The sequence below is a fragment of the Saprolegnia parasitica genome, assembly GCF_000151545.1.
Source record: "Saprolegnia parasitica CBS 223.65 unplaced genomic scaffold supercont2.94, whole genome shotgun sequence".
Classification (NCBI taxonomy): domain Eukaryota; phylum Oomycota; class Saprolegniomycetes; order Saprolegniales; family Saprolegniaceae; genus Saprolegnia; species Saprolegnia parasitica.
In genome coordinates this window covers 90,337-108,430 of record NW_012156488.1, presented here as the reverse complement: position 1 = coordinate 108,430, position 18,094 = coordinate 90,337, and the positions used below count along the sequence as shown (strand labels likewise).

The 18,094-nt window shown below is 58.2% G+C and overlaps 6 protein-coding genes across 6 annotated transcripts; 2 read left to right on the top strand and 4 right to left on the bottom strand.

Annotated features, from left to right (window-relative positions):
• Positions 1–599: 599 nt before the first annotated feature.
• On the top strand, positions 600–1,307 carry SPRG_13039 (hypothetical protein; the record flags this gene model as incomplete). Its single annotated transcript, XM_012352232.1, has 1 exon — positions 600–1,307. Exon 1 carries the CDS (start codon positions 636–638, stop codon positions 1,305–1,307), a length of 672 nt encoding a protein of 223 aa, XP_012207622.1. The 5' UTR covers positions 600–635.
• Positions 1,308–3,127: 1,820 nt separating this feature from the next.
• SPRG_13038 (hypothetical protein) lies at positions 3,128–4,849 on the bottom strand (the record flags this gene model as incomplete). Its single annotated transcript, XM_012352231.1, has 1 exon — positions 3,128–4,849. The coding sequence occupies one exon, from the start codon at positions 4,847–4,849 to the stop codon at positions 3,128–3,130; it is 1,722 nt and encodes a 573-aa protein (XP_012207621.1).
• Positions 4,850–6,715: 1,866 nt separating this feature from the next.
• Positions 6,716–8,293, bottom strand: SPRG_13037 (hypothetical protein; the record flags this gene model as incomplete). The annotated part of the gene is made up of 1 exon (XM_012352230.1): positions 6,716–8,293. One exon carries the CDS (start codon positions 8,291–8,293, stop codon positions 6,716–6,718), a length of 1,578 nt encoding a protein of 525 aa, XP_012207620.1.
• Positions 8,294–9,042: 749 nt separating this feature from the next.
• SPRG_13036 (hypothetical protein) lies at positions 9,043–14,224 on the top strand (the record flags this gene model as incomplete). Its single annotated transcript, XM_012352229.1, has 2 exons — positions 9,043–12,811; positions 13,031–14,224. 2 exons carry the CDS (start codon positions 9,043–9,045, stop codon positions 14,203–14,205), a joined length of 4,944 nt encoding a protein of 1,647 aa, XP_012207619.1. The 3' UTR covers positions 14,206–14,224.
• A 202-nt stretch (positions 14,225–14,426) lies between these two features.
• SPRG_13035 (hypothetical protein) lies at positions 14,427–16,133 on the bottom strand (the record flags this gene model as incomplete). Its single annotated transcript, XM_012352228.1, has 1 exon — positions 14,427–16,133. The coding sequence occupies one exon, from the start codon at positions 16,131–16,133 to the stop codon at positions 14,427–14,429; it is 1,707 nt and encodes a 568-aa protein (XP_012207618.1).
• A 460-nt stretch (positions 16,134–16,593) lies between these two features.
• SPRG_13034 (hypothetical protein) lies at positions 16,594–17,328 on the bottom strand (the record flags this gene model as incomplete). Its single annotated transcript, XM_012352227.1, has 1 exon — positions 16,594–17,328. One exon carries the CDS (start codon positions 17,326–17,328, stop codon positions 16,594–16,596), a length of 735 nt encoding a protein of 244 aa, XP_012207617.1.
• Between the last annotated feature and the right edge of the window lie 766 nt (positions 17,329–18,094).

Here is an 18,094-nt window from a genome sequence, read left to right as displayed (position 1 = left end):
ACATGGGTTTGGCACACACACAGTTTTACACCGATCGACTTCAAAATTTAAGATGGCGAGCAGTGTATAAACTGTTGCACGTCCAATCAGACGACACCTCGCCCTGTGTTTAAAGCCATACCAGCCAAGACTGGCATGGCTGATTGGACGTGCAACAGTTTATAGGTCCAATCAGACGACACCTTGTCTTGGCTAGCATGGCTATAAACACAGGGCTAGGGTTCGGAGAATGCTAGTAGGCGAAACGCAAGGCTCTACGCGTTGTGCAGTGTAGCGTTGCAAGAGCAAGCTGCGTATCATTCTAAGATTTACTGCCACATACGGGCTACTACCACCCGCCCGACGGCCGCAGACCAAGATTGAGAATGCGCCTGTCTGCTCGGTCCTGCAGATAGACGAGGCACGGTGTCGGCTCTCTGTGGCCGTCCACATGCGCGCCATCTTGTCTCATATCGCAGTCCACTGCAGGGTGATAGGCAGCGTTGAATCTCTCGCATCGTTTTGGATCTGCTGCGTGCATGACCAGATTGCGACAGTCGCGCGTTGCTACGCACTCGGATGTAGCCACTCGATCCTTGGTGCTCACTTTGCACTTTGCTCGCAACCACCACAGCAACCAGAAGATAACAACAATCATGGTCGGACTGCTCTCGACGATGGTGATGACGCTCGCGACGACTGCATTTGCCCAGATGGGCGGCTGGGCGCCCGTGACCGACCCGAGTGTCCAGACGGCGCTCACGGCCATTGTCTCCGACCCCGCCAACTACCCCAATACCACCACGCGTCTCTGCGCCACCGACGTGGCGTGGGCCACACAGCAAGTCGTTGCTGGCGTCCAGTACCACGTTGGCGTCCACGGGTGCGCGACGACCGCGACCTCCAACTGCTCGTGCAATGGCCAGCGCCACGCGTATATGGTGACGGTGCTCGAGGCCATCAACGAGCCCGTGCGCATCACAGACGTTGTGTCCACTGTCGAGACGGGTCTTGTTGGCGGCGTCACGGCGCCGGCCCCCGCGACGGCGGACGACAAGCTGCTGTACGTGCGCGCCGTGACCAAGGACGCCAACTTTGCGTCGGCGAGCGTGCCCCGTGTGTGCCCCGTGCAGTTTGTGTCCGTGGCCAAGCAGGTCGTGAGCGGCATCAAGTACATTTTTATCGTGCGGGGCTGTCCTCTCGTGCCCGCGGGTCCGCTCAACAATGTATTTGACTGCGCGTGCGAGGCGCCCAAGACGTACCGCGTCGAGATCTACGAAGATGCGACGCGCCGCATTCAGGTCACAAAGGCCGTCGTGCAGACCTAATTCTAAAAATTCAACGGTTATATTGTATGGCAGGACGTTGGTTTGTGTGTTTGTTTGGGTAGCACTATACCCGGAAACACTTTCATGTTGCAATCGCTTTGCTAGACGGGGAAGGTGGTGTATAGTGCTCAGAGCTTGGCAACCTCGTGGTCATGGCAGACTTACTTGTTTGGCCATCAACGACAAAGGGAGCCCTCCAGAACACGAACTCGGACGTAGCTTGCGATTAATAACGGTGTTTATACCGAAGGGCTACGAGATGAAAACATTAACCGCTTCTTTACTGCATAATAGCAGGGCTGCTTTGGTGAAAATATGCATACAACGGTCGCTCTAGTTGTCAATTCGACACCACACCCAGCTTTTTATACTCTATAGATGGAGCCAAAAACAGCATAACGTTACTAGTATAGCACAGTGCTGCTAGAGAAGACCAAACGATCACAACGGTCGGTAACTGTTACTAGTGGATGCACCGGCGTCATACACAAACAAATATTTAGAATGTGTCACCCATGAGCGCCTTGTGGTTGGGCGACATTAACAAACACGAGTGAACATGTCGTCGACGGTTCCTCCTGTAGCGCCAAGCAACCACGGTTCAAACATGTACCTTTGGTGTTATCTGATTCGTCTTACAGACGCTTCAGTCCAGCCGTGCACTTTTGCGCTTCGGAATGATACACAAGAGCAGATCAGCAAATTGGTCGATCGACACAGACCTCCCATGATCGTACAAGTTGTCTCTTCGGCAAAGCTCGCCGCTGCCAGAGACATATCTCTGTGGACATGAAACGGTTTGCGGTTTCAAGTGCGTCAATGCCGTCCGTCAGCGTGTCCGACTTTGTACAAAAAACGGCTATCCCGGCCGTGCCTCTGTTGAAAATATAGTTTGATGACGCCTTCGGTCGACCGTGCGCCACCACCTGTTGCAAGGCCTGTGGCCATTTTGGATGCCCAGTCCATGTACTCGTACCGAAAAGAAGACGGGTTGCGAGCAAGTTTTTGTTTGGAAGCGTCCCGATACCCATGTCGTCCCAGCGCGAGCGATACCGCACCTACTACTACCGCCATCGCAGCACGATTCTCGAGCGCATGCGCAGTCGGTACGCCGACAACCGAGACAAAGAGCAGGATCGGCAGCGCGACAAGTACTTGCGTCTTAAGGCGCGCAAGGAGCGGCAGGCAGCGTCGGCGGCCCTCCGACTAGTTTTTATACTCAACGAGACACCTGCGCCGCGATTTGAGGACCGACGACTCACTTTGAACTATATCCTGAACGAATAGCATATCATAAACGCTTGAAATGCCGTGTTAGCAACATCTACACTGTCGCGCGATACCACGAGTTCGCCTGCGCGATGCGCTGTGGTTTGGTTTGGATATCATTGTCAAGCGTCCGGTGCGCCAAATGCGCCTTGCTGCTTCCCACCCTGCATCAGACGGCTGGTCGTTTTTCTATCATCGTCTGCCGATAAGAGGAAATGGTGCTTTGAGTTCTTTCACCCGTTCGCATGCTATAAATGTCAACCCACTTCAACGACAAACAATGAGCAGCCAACCCTACATCGTCCCATCTCATAGAAGAACCCGAGCCGCCTACATCACAGGATGACTGTGGACCACTCTGCGCACCTTTCCTACTTCCGCCTATTGTCGTTGCCCACCAAGTGTGGTGGTTGTTACGACGCAGCCCAAACCTGTTGAAAGGTCGGCCGTTAAAAACAAAAGCGACGGAATATCCAAATGCAAAATCCTTCATGCTGAAGATACGACACCACTAGACACGACGCAGCGACTTGGTCATTGCTGCATACACGTTACTTCTTGACGATGCACGAGCCATTGACCGTGCCCTTGCCACCGGCGATGCGGTAGCACTTGGTCGACGGCAGAATGGCCATGATGTTGCTCGTCATCGCGAACGAAAGCGCGCCAAAAAAGACAACAACGAGGAGGGCACCCGCGAGTTTGCTCTTGCCGCCGCGCTTCTTGAGTTCTTGCATCTGCGCCTTCTGCGGCGGGAGCATCCAGAGCCAGCCGAGCGCCGCGATCTTGCAGCCAAACGAGATGAAATAGCAGTACGTCACTTCCCAGCGAATTTCAGTCGTGTCCTTCTTGATGTCGTTGAACGACACCTTGAAGAACGAGTCGATGTACTTGTAGATGACGGACGCAAATGGACCCGCAAGGTTGGAGATCGTCGTGACGAGGCCATACGTGGCGCCTTCGTTGCCAATGTCGGCAATCTCGACGGCGCAGTACGTCGAGACGATGAAGCGGACACCGGCGGGGACGTTGTCGGCGAGCGCGACACCGGTAAAGAACCACTGGTTGCGGAAGACGTCCCAGATCGTGATGAAAAGCACAAAGCCGTCAATGAAAATGACACCGAGCGCGCCAGCCGCGATCGTGTAGCGCCAGTTCCAGTTGAGACCCCACTTGCCGACGACGACGAGAATACCGGCATAGATCAAGCTGCCAAGGACACCAGAGAGCGAGTCGTTGAGCGGCTCGACTTTGGCCCAGACGCTCTGGATCGGGCTCCCGGGCGTCGCACCAATGCCCGAGAAGCAGTTGCTAATGAAGCGGAACGCGCAGATCTGCCACATGACGCGCTGCTGGAGGAGGGTCCAGAACTGAGAGATCCACTCGCTTAGCGGCGTCCGCGGCGTCTTCTTCTCGACGACGACAAAGATGGTGGTCAGCACCACAAAGACGCACGGGACGAGACAGATGCCGAAAATGACGTTGGGGCCGACCGAGAACGTGAACGTGCCGCCGTACTCTTTGCCGTTGAGAAAGAACGCAATCACGAGCTGCGAGAGAATCCCCGTGAGCGTGCGGACCGTGTAAATCGCGGTTTGGACGCGGCCGCGGATCGCGATCGGCTCGCGCTGGGCGTACTCGACGACCATGGCGTCGGACGCGCAGGCCGCAATGACGTAGCCGAACGACACAAACATCGAGAGCAGAATGAAGAGCGAGCCGCGGTTCGGCGCGTCCAAGTCAAAGTACAAGGCGACGTCCGAGGGTTTGACGTTTTCGATCGGGAGGTTGCAGAGGTCTTTGGTGAGGCGGCGGTCGCAGTACGGCGCACCGAACGGCGAAAACGTCATGATGGCCAAGCAGAGCATCGTGATGGTCCACCCGATGAGCATCCACGACTTGCGACGGTAGCCAAAGATGGGAAAGCAGTCCGAGAGCATGCCCCAGAACACCTTGAACGACCAGCCCGTGGTGACGAGCACACCGTACGACGCGGTCTGGTACCCTTCCATGCCGAGGTAGTTGGTGTACAGCGCATACGAGAGATACGGGATCATGCCGTAGATGATGCCGATCGCACCGTACTGCGAAAAGAGACCAAACGCTTCGCGCGAGAAGAGGTGCAGCGCCCCGCCCTCGACAAGCGCACCGTCTTCGAGCTCGCCAGGCGTCTTGACGTCGGCGTACCCGTCTTTCTCGGCGTCGTGCGGCGTGACCGAGGCGATGTACGAGACGCGCTCTTCGAGGTCGAGCTTCCCCAATGGTTGCGCCATGGTCGAGTGAATTGGAAAATGAGCGTGGATGGATCGGTCAATGGCGACGGATTGCAACTCTGATCCTTTGCAGCCCTGCTCTGGCGTTGCATTGCAGCTGACTAGGATCGAGCCATGTGTAGCATCCACTTGCTTTGTGTACGATAGACCGTGTATCCTTCTGCGTGGGTGAGCGGTAGCCTCGCCGGCGTAAGTGCCCCCAGCTGTCGACGTGGGAGCTTAAGCTAAAATAGCACTCAAACTATTAGATACACGTGTGTTTGTGGTAACAACAATTAGAAAGATGATGTTGCTTTTACAATGATTGTATAGAACGGCGTGTATCACACCACCGCTTGTGCGACGCACAGCCCATTGCCACACAAAAAGTATGCCTGCGCCTGGCCATTCATTGCCGCCACGAGCTCATCAAAACCTGTCGTAGTCGTGTAGACAAGAAGCTTGAAGTAGGGGCAGGGGCGACAGCTGCTTCACAACGGCTTGCAGGACGCCTCCGCCGAAGGAACATCTCACGTGGACACTCATGTGGATGCAGCATTTGTACCTGGTTTGCCCTCGCGCATGTCGTCGCTAGTGGCACAACTGCGCGGTCAGAACTATATGGGCACGGTAACGTCAAAATAAGACCCTTCAACGCCACCTTCTTGCACAGGTCGCCTGTACAAAACGATGAGACCCATAGATGGGGGCGGCCATGTTCTCGTGACGGCCGAAGGCACCGGGTTCGCAAGATTTTATGCCCTGGTCCCAAGCAGAGTAACATGGTCGCCATGGCCGACGAGCTCGCTAAAGTCTGCTAGCCCTGTACTGTGGTCGAGCATCCAACGTGCCCCTTCAACTTTTGTCGCTGACAGCGAACGGTCCACACACATCCGCTCTGTGGCAACGTGTGTTTACGCCATCTGTTGATCCACACTGGGCAACTCTCCGATATGACGGTGATATACTAGTGAACCAGCGTCACAACGGGAGCAAAGCAGGGAGCAAAGAGTGGTTGGTTCTTGAGAAAGTGCCTTTCTTGACCACCATGTGTAGTGAGTGCATTATGGCTGGAATACTCATTCGAGCAACTTTTTAGGAAAAAATCTCATATACTGGTAATACTGATTGCAGAAATACCGAAGCCACTGAAATCGCCGTAGCCAAACGCACGACAGGCAGGACATGCCAACAGGAAGGACCCCTCCCGGTCCTATTTCGACTTGCTCGGATTTTTTCCTCAAAAGCTGCTCGGTTTTAATCACCTCCCGTCATGGCCGTAGGCTCTCAAGCGTTTTGTGATAACATTGCGTCGTTGTCGTGAGGCAAGCGAGAGTCGTCGACTAACCAGGTGTTGGCTAGCTTTCGGACGGAGAGGAATCAACAGTAGAACGATATAGCGGACCAAGCGAGCAAAACGATGCGGAAAGCTGGCAAGACAACCAGCAGGTTCATACGGTTGAAGTCCCCTCGACGACCAGCCATCGAGAAAACACCTCCTTCCTGGTTTGATCGAGGTCGAGGCACTGAATCATTGAAGATACAGGTCTTCGTCGCAAGTCTGCCGTGTTGGCCAACGTTCACAGCACCGAAACTAGTCCCGTCACCCGTTCAGGATTCGATTTCTTAGTGTAGCCCGCCGCCTTTGATCCACCTCTTGACGTGGAGACAAATCAGCAACCACCCAACTCTGGGAACGTCCACGCACGGCAAAAGGGAGAGAGGAGAGACAAGCACTGCTTGCTCATGCGATGCGACGTGAGGGACAATGCATGTGGCACAACGGTCCCACGCGACTCGATAAGCGTCGAGAGATAGTACGTGGCGTCCTTGGGCCCATGTTCGAACATGGCCCCATTTTCTGAACATCGCGGGTGGTTGCTAAAGTTACGGCATCCTACTATATTCAAACGGTTTTGGAACGTTCCACAGCGCCGTCGCCTCGAGCACAAGTCGGTCGCGGTGCTTCTTGAGCTCGCGATGCGCTGCATAGATCGCGTCAACGTCAATGCCATTGTCGGATGCGTTGACGTGGAGTCGCGGCTTGGTGGCTGCGCCCATGAGCAGCGTCACGGCGCCATCCGTGCCGAGACCATTCCTCGAAATGTCGAGCACGTGCAGCGTCGGGTGGGCACACAGCGCGGCCTCCAACGACGCCATGTGAACAGCTCCAATCTGGTTGTCCTGCACGTCCAAATACCGCAGCGCCGGCAGCTTGGGCAAGGCCGACACGACGGGGGAGAGCGACGTGAGCGTATTGCTGCCGAGGACGAGGCGCGTGAGGTACCGACCACAGCCCTCGTCTCGGCTGAACGCGCTCGTCAACGCCGACAGCCCGGCGTCCGATAGCTCGGCTTGTCGCACGACGAGCTCGGAGAGCAGCGTGAGGTGGCCGATCGCACTGGCGACGTCGCGCGCGATAGCGTCCGGAATGGCCATGGCTTCGATCTCTAGTGCCCGCAGTTGCAAAAGAGTTGGGAGCGCGGGTAGCAGCAGTGGCAGTGGGGCAAAACCACAGAGCACAAGGCGCGACAACGCTGCGTCTTCCAGCGTCGACGCGACAGTCGTCGCTTGGACGGCGTTGAGCTCCATGTCGTCGAGCCAGAGGCTGCGCCAGTGCGCGGGCAGTGGCGCACCGTCGAGGATCGTCGTCGTCGACGCCACCGATCGCCCGAGATGCACGCTGTCGATGGATGCAACGTCTCGCAACGCTGCGCGGAGCGGCGCCGGCAGTGCGACGAGACCGTCGATCCCTACGTGCACGCTCGGAATCTGATTGAAAGCGGTCGCTATGCTCGCCTCTGCGCTGACCGCGTCGATGTGAGGTATCCTTCTTGCGCGCGGCTCAAACAATGTGAGATGCAGAGAGCGCAGTGTCCCGTGCTTGCTTGCGAGCGCCGATGCGACGAGGCTGAGGCTCTCGAGCGGGACGCGCAAAGTGAGCGACTGGAGGTGCGTGCACGTGGCCAAACACGCGCCCAAGTCGGGGCGCGTCGTCGTGCGTGGCAGTGCGCGCGTCGATTTCAGCTCGAGACCAACGATCTGTGTGGTGTACGCGTCGACGGCGTTGGCGACGTGGTCGAGCGTCGCAAGGTTGGCGACATGCAGCTTGGGCGACTGCGCGACGATCGCACGGCCGAGCACGGAGCTTGGCGCGATACGCTGGAGCAGCGCCATGGACGGCACGAGGGGTAGCAGCGCAACGTAATGGCAGGTATCGTCGTCGTTGGTCGATGCGATGACGAGGCGAGGCCAGAGGTGTGCGCTTGGCGTCGTCGCCGCCAGCGCCACGAGACTGCAGAGGCTCGGCGACAGCGCGCGTGCTGGCTGTGCGCGCAGGTACAAGAGCAGCGTGTACGGGCAGAGAATGCAGCGCGCAATCGCTTCGATGATTTGGGGCGCGAAGAGCGTCGCAGGCGGGCGCTTGGCGAGCTTCGACGGGCCAGCCTCGTCGGTTGCACGCATCTTTCAAGCGTGGAGTCCGGATACTTCAATCCGGATACGAAAGATTCCCGCCACGAAGGGGCTCGACCAAGCGATCAAAGGATTGGCGCGGGCCGTCCGTGCGTTGGAAGGACGTGTACTGCGTCGTTGAGTCGTGAGCTCGCGCAGCAGCAGAGCGCTGCTTTCTTGTCGTTTCCATACAAATGCCGAGCCATATCGACTGTTGTGTGCGAGCCAACAGCCAGTTTCCCACCAAGCAAGACCCTGCGGAGAGCATGGGAACGGTATGTAGTGATGTGCGTACACCAGTGGTCTAAGCACAATAATGCAAGGAACCCGTACCGCTCGTGCGTAGGCACATCAGTCTACCTAGTTGTTCGATATTGCACTCTAGCGGACACACGTGTCGGACCACCCAAATGCGTCGGACCATCGAGATGGCTCAGCACTACCCGTACAACACGGTACTCGAGTTGGCATTCTAGTAGGTATGCGCGCTGCATTCATGGCCTGTGACATACGTTGTTGATGGACGGGTGTACGGGCCATTGCGGCACCGGATGATCCAAAATCCGATGTGGCGGTGATCTCGTCAAGCCTCAACAATATACTACTCATATTGAATGTTGACTTCCATGCGCCACGAGCAATAACAGCGTAGTAGGATAGCACTTACGTTGCATCGATATACTGCCACGCCAGAATGCCACGTATGGCCTAGAAAGTGCAATCTCACTCGGCAGTTTCAAAACGCCGCAGACAGGCGGCCGATGCTGCAGCGCCTCGCGAGCGTGGCCTGCGTCGTCGCGTCCGTCGCATTGAGCGCCTATGCCCTTGTTCTCTTTACGTCATACATGGAGAACGGTCTCTTCTGGCCCGGCTTGGTCACCGCCGACACGCTGTCGCTGGTCCTGACGATTCTCAACTATGAGTTTACGATCGCGGCGGCAACCAACGCGACGAGCCTCGCCGTCAACCTACTGCAGCCAAGTGTCGGCGTCGTCAACGTCGCCGACCGGCGGGGCGTCAACCCCACGGCACCGCGATTCCTCGTGTACCAAGCACTCACGTCCATTGAGAATGGGATTGACGGCTTGCGGCGTCTCGAGGCCGAGAATGTTCTCGCGATGCTGGCGCCGTACTGCTGGATGGACTTTGATCGGCGCTGGAGCTTTGCGCACACACCCAAGCGACTTAGTCGATGCGAGGCCACCCATACGACCAACGGCGCCGCGTATTTCGAAGCCGTCTTGCGCAACATTGATCTGCAGAGTTGGCTCCTTGCTAACGAGCCAACGTTTTTCTCGTGTCTCGGCAACGGCGTTGTCGAGGCCGGCGGCGGCGCATGGCTGGACGCCCTTCTCTCGCATACGATGCTCTCGCAAGCCGACGAAGCCCGCGTGTGGCGAGCTGCCGGTCTCGACTCGTTTGAACTCATGTACGGAAATCGTGTCCAGATCGGGCTCGCCAACCAAATCCAGATTGTGAATGCGCTCGGCGTCGTCTTTCCCTTTTACGCGGCGTCAATCGCGGCCACCAACCGAGGCGCGTCCTGGACGTCCTCCAACTTGTACCAGAGTCTGCGCCTCGACTGGAATGCAATGCGAGGCAACGAAAGTCTGATCTTGGGCAGCCGTAACTGGTACGGCAACGTCTCGGCCAGCACATTAGAGGCGTACGCAGTCGGCTTGCCGTTGACCCGCATCAACCAAGTGATTCATGACCGCGTCGGAGCGCTTGCCAACATTGACATGCGGTGGGTACCAGTCCCGACCGAGCTCGTCGACGCCGTCAGCGACGTGCACGGTCTCGTCGTGTCGGCGCTGCGCTCGGGCAATGCAACGATCGCGCGTGCCTATGCGTCCATCGTACCCCTCACCTTGGCCGTGGTACCGACGAAATGGCAGGACCCAGGCTACCTCTTTCATATCGGAAGCTTGATGTGTCAGTACGGGGTGCCCGTCCCTTTTGTGCAGCGCACGTTTGGCTTTGACGATTCGTGTGGGACCGCGCTGCCGTTCTCGGTCGCAACCCATCCGATCAAGCTCGCGTTCGCCTTGCGCATCTGGATGCACACCATGTCGCATCAAAGCAGCATGCGAGCCATTTGCGCGCAAGTGCCCAGCGATGAGCGCCGGTGCAACATGTTGCTGACCAACACGACGCGACTGCTGTCGGCGCTACCCTCATGGACCGTGGCGCCGTCGCTTCTACGCACCGTCATGGCGCTCAACACGACGAAAGCGCAGTTTCTATCGCGTCCCAACAGCACCGAAGTAGAGCTCGAGACCATCGCGCACTTTGGCGAAGGCTACGAGCTCTTTGCGTGGATGGTCATGTACGACTGGGCCATCGGTCTCCGCGAGGTCGTGACCTTCGAAGGCGACGTGTCCACGCTGCGCGTGTCATCCTACGCGTACGCCCCATTGGCCAACCCGACGAGTTCGCTGCAGTCGAGCGTCGGGACGTACCTCATGTCGGCATCGTGGATCGTCACCGTCGTGCTTGCGCTCGTTGCTGGGCTCAGCGTGGGCACCAAATACAGTTGGCTCTTTTCGCGCATCGCATCAGCCGTGTGGCTCAACCGCAGCGTCCTCTTCCTTCGAAGCGTGACGGCCAGCGTGTGCTTGGCCACATCGCCTGTCGTGACGTCGGTCGTCGGGCCGTTGCAGCACTTGGAGGCGCCGCCGCGAAGCCTCTTGACCTCGATGGTGCTGGCCAGCGAAGCGCTCTGGTCGACATATGTCGCCCACGACGTGCTGAGCCCGCTATTGCACTCGTCGTCCTATGTGCACCTCAACACAGTGCTCGCATGGCTGGTGCTCACGGTCATGGATGTGCTGGACCCTGTCTCGATGGCGGTCACGATTGAAAAAAACTGTGCGACAGTCAATATGGACTGGCAAGTCTACTGCGCCGCCGCCACCATCACGATTGGCTCGAGTACACGGGTCGGCGTGATGTACGCAGTTCAGAGCCTCGTGCTGCTGCTGACACTTCTTGTCTCGGCCGTCGCGTCGAAACGCTGTCTGGCTATCGACACGACGTCGTCTCTCTTGCTGCATACGTCGGTGCTGGCCTTTCTGCCGCCGTCAACAAGTCGTCCGGTAACAAACCTCGACCAAGGGACGCGCATCATGGCCGGCCTTTTTCCCCTCGGTGCGACCACCTTTCACCTGAGTCTATGGCGCCGCGTTCCTCTCTGGCCGAGTCTCGGGCTTTCGCCCGAGGTCTGTGTCGTTGGACCCTTCGATGACGCGGTGGTGTCACTTGACGTCCCTGTCGCGTCGTGGCGTGACCGCGGCCGGTACCAGTCGACCTTCCTCTGTCTTGGATTTCTCTATGTGCTGGCAACCTTGACAAGCAACGTCCTCTACTACTCGGTGGTCGCCAAGAACCTCAGCAACGACTATGGCTGGGCCGGCTTCAACAGCTCGGGGGCTCAAGCCTTTGTGGCCAATGTGTTCAATCGACAGCTCATGCTGACAACGCACGAACCACAATTTGTGCTCGATGATCCTGGCCATGGCGACTTGAGTCAGCTCTACAACACGTCGACGACGGTCATTCTATGGGCCGAGTCGAGTGCCCGTCGAGAGCTGTTTGCGAAATCGTCCTTGGACGTTGTTGTCGCGAACCTGCGGCGCATGCACCCGTGCCGACTCCCCTGGATGTTTACGCAGTACTGCTGGCTCGACTTGAACAAGAATTGGGAGATGGCGGTCACAGCGTCTCGCCAAGCGCGGTGTGCAACGAACATGATGTCCAATGGCGCCCTGTACCTCGAAACGGGTCTGCGAAACCTCAACAACTGGACGACGTGGGACACTTGCTGGGGCGATTCCTGGCAGATTGGCTTTGTAAAGCACTTGGAAACCTCCCGCGAAGGACAGACGTGGCTGGACAGCATTCAAAAAAGCAACACGCTCTCCATCGAGGACGAAGTACGTGTCTGGGAATCCCTTGGAATCTCGACCTTTGCGCTGCAGTGGCAAAACTACAAGACGCCAGGCATGGACGACAGCATTCTAATTCAAAGTGCACTGGGAATGACGTACCCACTCCAGCTCAGTCAATCGGTGGCGAGTGTTCACACAAGTCAGCAAACGTCATTTAAAATGTACTGGTCGCTGGCCAGCGATCTCTGGGCGATCGCCACCAACACCACTGGCATCACGGGTGCCAGTCTGCTGCGGGGAAGCTCCCTCTTTGCGTTTGCCAACATATCGACGACTTCCGTGCTCGTGCAAAATAGCACGCTGCAAGCACCGCTCTCCGCGGGGTTTTCCCTCCTTGCAAGCACGATCGGGCCGTTTGGCGCGATTGATTTGGTGTACGTCGCGCCACCGCCCCGTCTCTTGTCGTATGTCTCCAGCGTCGTCCGCAACCTCACGCACCTCTTGGTCACGAACTTGGACGCACAGCGCGCATTCCACGCGCTTTCCATGCCCGTGCGGTACGCACCAGTGCCGGCTTTGGTTTTTGCACTCGCGAACACGAGCTTCGTCGGCGGCAACATCTTGTGCGGCGACGACAGCAGTCCATGGAGTGTTCAGAATGGATTTTTTGTCGCGTTTAGTAGCACCAACATGTGTCACTCGACGTTCACCGACATGGTTCAACCGACCCCGCTCATGCCGCTTATTGCCTTGCTCTCGATGACGGCGTCGTCTCTAGACATTGACAGCATCTGCGCATTGGACATGCTGCAGCCAGCGACATGTCTGCGGGATCATACGAGCACACTGTCCTTTCTAGCGACCTACTTCAACGGCAATGCGACACCTTTTGGCTCGGAGGTCGACGCGGTGGCGGCCGACGTGAGAGCCACTGGAGTCGGGCTTGTACAGTTTCTTGTCACCTCGGGCGTGACGTCGCTGCGTCACTTTGCCCTTTTGGACCCAAGTGACCGCGCTTACATGTACTATGGATGGTGCTACCTCTTCAAGTGGGCACTTGGCGAGCGCGAAGTCATTTCGTTGGTCGGTGATCATGGACAAATGACGGTTCTCTCCGGCATGTCGCTGCCGCTGGCGATGGTACCAGACCCGAACGCGATACCGCTCAGCTTTGCACTGCTGACCCAGTACTGCGTCCAGTACATTTCAATCGTGCTCATGGCCATCAGCAGCCTCCTTGTGGTCTCCGCCTGTTACCATCGTGGGCGCATGGAAGGGCTGAACCTCCTCTGCGTCAACCGCATTGTTGGTATGGTCTGGCTCGGCCGCCCATTTGTGTTTTTGCGCAGTCTCTCGGCGATCTGGCTCCTCAACACGAGCCCTCTCACGCTCGTGCAAGCGGGGGTGGGCACCTACTTTACGGCGCCGCCATTAGCGTGGTTCAGCACGCTGCTCGCCACGTCCGAGATGACGTGGCTCGTCTACGTCCTCAACGATCTCTTCTCGTGTGGCACCAAAGAGTACACGTCGCAGTACGCCTCCAAGAGCTCCAATCTCACGTGGCTCGTGATTTTCCTCTGGACGCTGCAGTCACCGCAGCTCTACGCCGCAACGATAGCTCGGAGTTGCTTCTACGATGACATGGACGCTGGCGTCCACTGCGTCTCTGGCCGCATCGCGGTCGGGAGTCTTCGCCGCCTCGGTACGTCGGTTGGCCTCGTCCTGGCTTGCTTGGGCGGGAGCTACCTCGTTATGCGTTGGTACGAGCCCACGCCGCGAACACTGCTGGTTCAAACGCCGCTCTTGAACGCGCAGAGCTACTACCTGCTGCGTCTGCACCGGTGGCGCGTCGACGGGGTCCAGTACATTGACAAGACGTCGGCGATCATGGCCGGACTGCTTTGCACCACATATCGCGGCCAGCACGTCGTCTTGGACATCAAGTCGTGGCGCATCGTCGCAGTGCCCCTCACGGCAGCGCAGGCCCAAGATGGCCGTCTGCGGCACGCACTGCCACTCTATCGCGACGGCTAATGTAGTCAAGCGTATCGGCTAGGTCGCGCCCGTACGCACGGGTCTAATGCGATCAAGCATTGCGTGCATCGAAGAAGGTGTGTTGGTCCGAACGCGCGGCCGTCGCTACCCTGCGACGCGTCGGTCGACATCAACGGGATACAGTAGTGAATGAAAGAAAGTGACAGGATCAATCCAAAGCTTTCGCAATGCCAAACGGTTTTTATGCTACGACAAGTTGATTAAACTTTCAAGCGATACCGGTACGCCAAGTACTCGGCGAGCGCAACAAACCGCCGAGTATAGGCGCTGCTGAGGGCACCAAGGATATCGACACCAATCGAGTCGAGGTACACAAGGACGTCGGCCGAACTTTGGCGCAGGGCCGACGGCGCAATCGTCGGCGTCACCCGCACAACCTCGCAGAGATACCGCACGACCTCGAGGTGCTCTTGGATGACGGCGTCGTCCAGCGCAGCAGGCGAGCAGCCTTCGCTTCGGTGCGTATGCAAATAGGCCACGAGGTCGCAGTTGCCAGAGGCGGCGGCGATGTCCATGACGCGGGGTGACCATTGACCGAGTCCTTCTTCGTGGAGGTAGCGGACGACCTCCAAGTGCCCACGACGCGCCGCGCGCTCGGGCACGGTATCGAGTACGGGCGTGTGCATGACGCTGTGCAGATAGCGCACCACGTCGACGTGGCCGCGCTTGGCCGCATCGAACAGCGCGTAGGGCGAAGCCGTATGGTCGCAGTGCTCGTGCAAGAAGACGACGACGTCCAGATGCCCGTGGCCTGCAGCGCCATGCATCACGAGCTCGCCGCAGTCGTCGTACTGGTGGGTCTTGAGAAACTGGACGACCGCCAAGTGCCCGTTGGTTGCTGCCCTAATCATGGCTGCGTAGGAGCCCGCAAAGCGCCCAGCGTTGTGCAGCGACGTGACGAGATCCAGTCGACCAAACTCCGCGCACGTGTCCATGTACTCGTGGGTCCAGAGCTGAACCGGGTGCAATAGTTCAATGATAGCATCGTTGCCACCTTTGACGGCCGCGACGATGACGGATACGGGAAGCAAGTTGTCAGGGTGCGAAGCGCGCTCGTATGCGAGCAGTCGTTGACAGCAAGCAAGGTGACCGTACCGAGCGGCAAGCTCCAGCGCCTGGACCGACGAGGTACCCGTTGCCAAAATGTATTCGACCACGTCGTCATGGCCGTCCATCGCAGCCACCTCGAGCGAGTGTTTGAGGTCCATGTCGGGAAAGTGTGCGTGGACCAGCTGCAGTTTCTTGAGAGGCGATGTTGTGGCTGAGAGCTCATGCGACGTCACACGACCAATCCCGCGTTCGGCGAGGTATGTCGCGACGTCCTTGTGACCATGTCTCACGGCAATATCGTATGCGTCGTGCGGCCACAACACGGTGGTTTCATGCACGAGAAAGTGAACGGTTGGGAGGTAGCCGTCCGCAACGACGGTTGTGATGTACTGCTGCAATCCGTGCGGCCCGCGCTCTTCGTAGTTCTGTCGCACGGTCTCCACGTGCCTACTCCGAAGCGCCAATTGCGTCGAGAGACGCAAGTCGTCATTGTCTTCAAAGCGGTCGTACTGGCCGTAGTGCGACGCCACTTTGCGCAGCATCGCGGCCCATGACGTGGCGTCGCGACTGGTGCCCATGGCAGCCGCACGCAACGGGTGGTCGCCGGTTGCCGCCGCATGCAGCGCAACGCACGGAGCCAGCGGCGGGTAGAGTTGCATGAGGCCAATGGCGCCGTCGAGGCCATGACGCGCCAGCCACGGCGCGAACCGGTCGCCGAACGCTGCGACTTGCTCCGTGAGATTGGACGACGCAAAGATGAGCGGGTCGTCGCGGAAGCCGAGACTGTCGGGCCACCAGCCGTGCTGGTACGCAGTGATGAGGCGGAGGAGGACCGGGTTGCAGAGCGTCGCGTCCATCAAGCAAAGGCAATGTGGCCGAGTTTGCACTTGCTACTGCCGGCGGATTGTTCTTGGATGTGATTGGTCGAGCAGTGATCTTGGTGCCTTTGGTTTGGCCAAATGAATTCACCAAAGACGCATTTGCTCGTACCGTTAGCCGCTTCTTGACTACCACTAAGCTTATACTGAAAGTACCAGCAAGGCGCCCTTCTTCGACGCTTGTAGAGACCGGCGAATGTGTTTGTGACAAAATTCCCTCTTCTGTCTGCACTGCCGTACTACCGCACTAGAGATCGATGACATATCGTTTGGCTTCGTTTTGAGCTTCGTGTTTTCATTTTGAGCTTCGTGTTTTCACATGATACATTGAAGGACGGAGGCGCGATTGACGGGACGAGACGTATTGAGTCCGAGCGTTGAGTCGCCGAAAGCGTTCAGGCGCCAACCAGGATAAGGTGTCGTGGAGCAACTCGTGGTGCTACCTTGACGGACGCGCCTTTAGATACGTCAAGTACTCGGCGAGCGCAACAAACCGCCGAGTTAAGGCGCTGCGGAGGGCGCCCACGACATCGACACCAATCGAGTCGAGGTACAAGAGGACGGCGGGCGAGCTTCTTTGTAGCGTCAACGGAGAAACACACGTGCGACGCACCACCTCACACAGATAGCGCACGACCTCGAGATGACAGTGCTCCACAGCACCGTCCATCGCAGCGGCCGAGCAGCCTTCGCTTCGGTGCGTGTGCAGAAAGGCCACGAGGTCGCAGTTGCCAGAGGCGGCGGCGAAGTCCATGACGTGGGAGGTCCATTGACCGAGTCCTTCTTCGTGGAGGTAGCGGACGACCTCCAAGTGCCCACGACGCGCGGCCCATTGTGGCTGGGTATCAAGCACTGACGCATGCATGACGCTGTGCAGGTACCGCACAACAGCGACGTGACCGCGTGCGCACGCCCACAACAGCGCAAGGCGAAATTCCTCTTTAGTGCAGTGCTCATGCAAGAAGACGACGACGTCCAGATGCCCGTGGCCTGCAGCGCCATGCATCACGAGCTCGCCGCAGTCGTCGTACTGGTGGGTCTTGAGAAACTGGACGACCGCCAAGTGCCCGTTGGTTGCTGCCCTAATCATGGCTGCGTAGGAGCCCGCAAAGTGCCCGGCGTTGTGCAGCGACGTGACAAGATCCAGTCGACCAAACTCCGCGCACGTGTCCATTTACTCGTGGGTCCAGAGCTGGACCGGATGCAATAGTTCAATGATGGCATAGTTGCCACCTTTGACGGCGGCGACGATGACGGATACGGGAAGCAAGTTGTCGGGGTGCGAAGCGCGCTCGCGTGCGAGCAGTCGTTGACAACAATCAAGATGGCCGCGCCACGCGGCCAGCTCCAGCGCTTCGACTGACGAGATCCCATTGGCCAAAATGTATTCGACGACGTCGTCATGGCCGCGCGTCGCGGCCAACTCGAGCGAGTGTTCGAGGTTCATGTCGGGAAAGTGTGCATGAAATAGCTGGAGTCTCTCGAGAGGCGATTTCGTGGCCGAGAGTTCGAGGGACGTCACACGACCAATCCCGCGTTCTGCGAGGTATGTCGCGACGTCCTTGCGGTCAAAACCCGTAGCAATATCGTAGGCGTCGTGTGGCCACAGCACGGAGGTTTTTTCCACGCCCGGACGATGGCCAAGATCGGGATCACTCAAGCCCAGCACGTCCACGCCTTGATGCTCGCCGCCGCCCCGACGGAGACGCTCGCGACAAGAACTCAACGCCTCATCCACGCGGTGACGACAAAGTGCCGCGGCCGCGACCTCGGCCCACACGCGATACCGAACGACAAGTGGCTCGGCTGGCTCGCTACGACGGTCGACGCCTTCACGTGCGGCCCTGTGCCAAGCCCGACTCCCAAGCCGCCATGGCTGGTTCGACTCCACAAGGTCACCAAGCCGTTGACCCAGACGACGCCCGCCGAAGCCCGCCGAC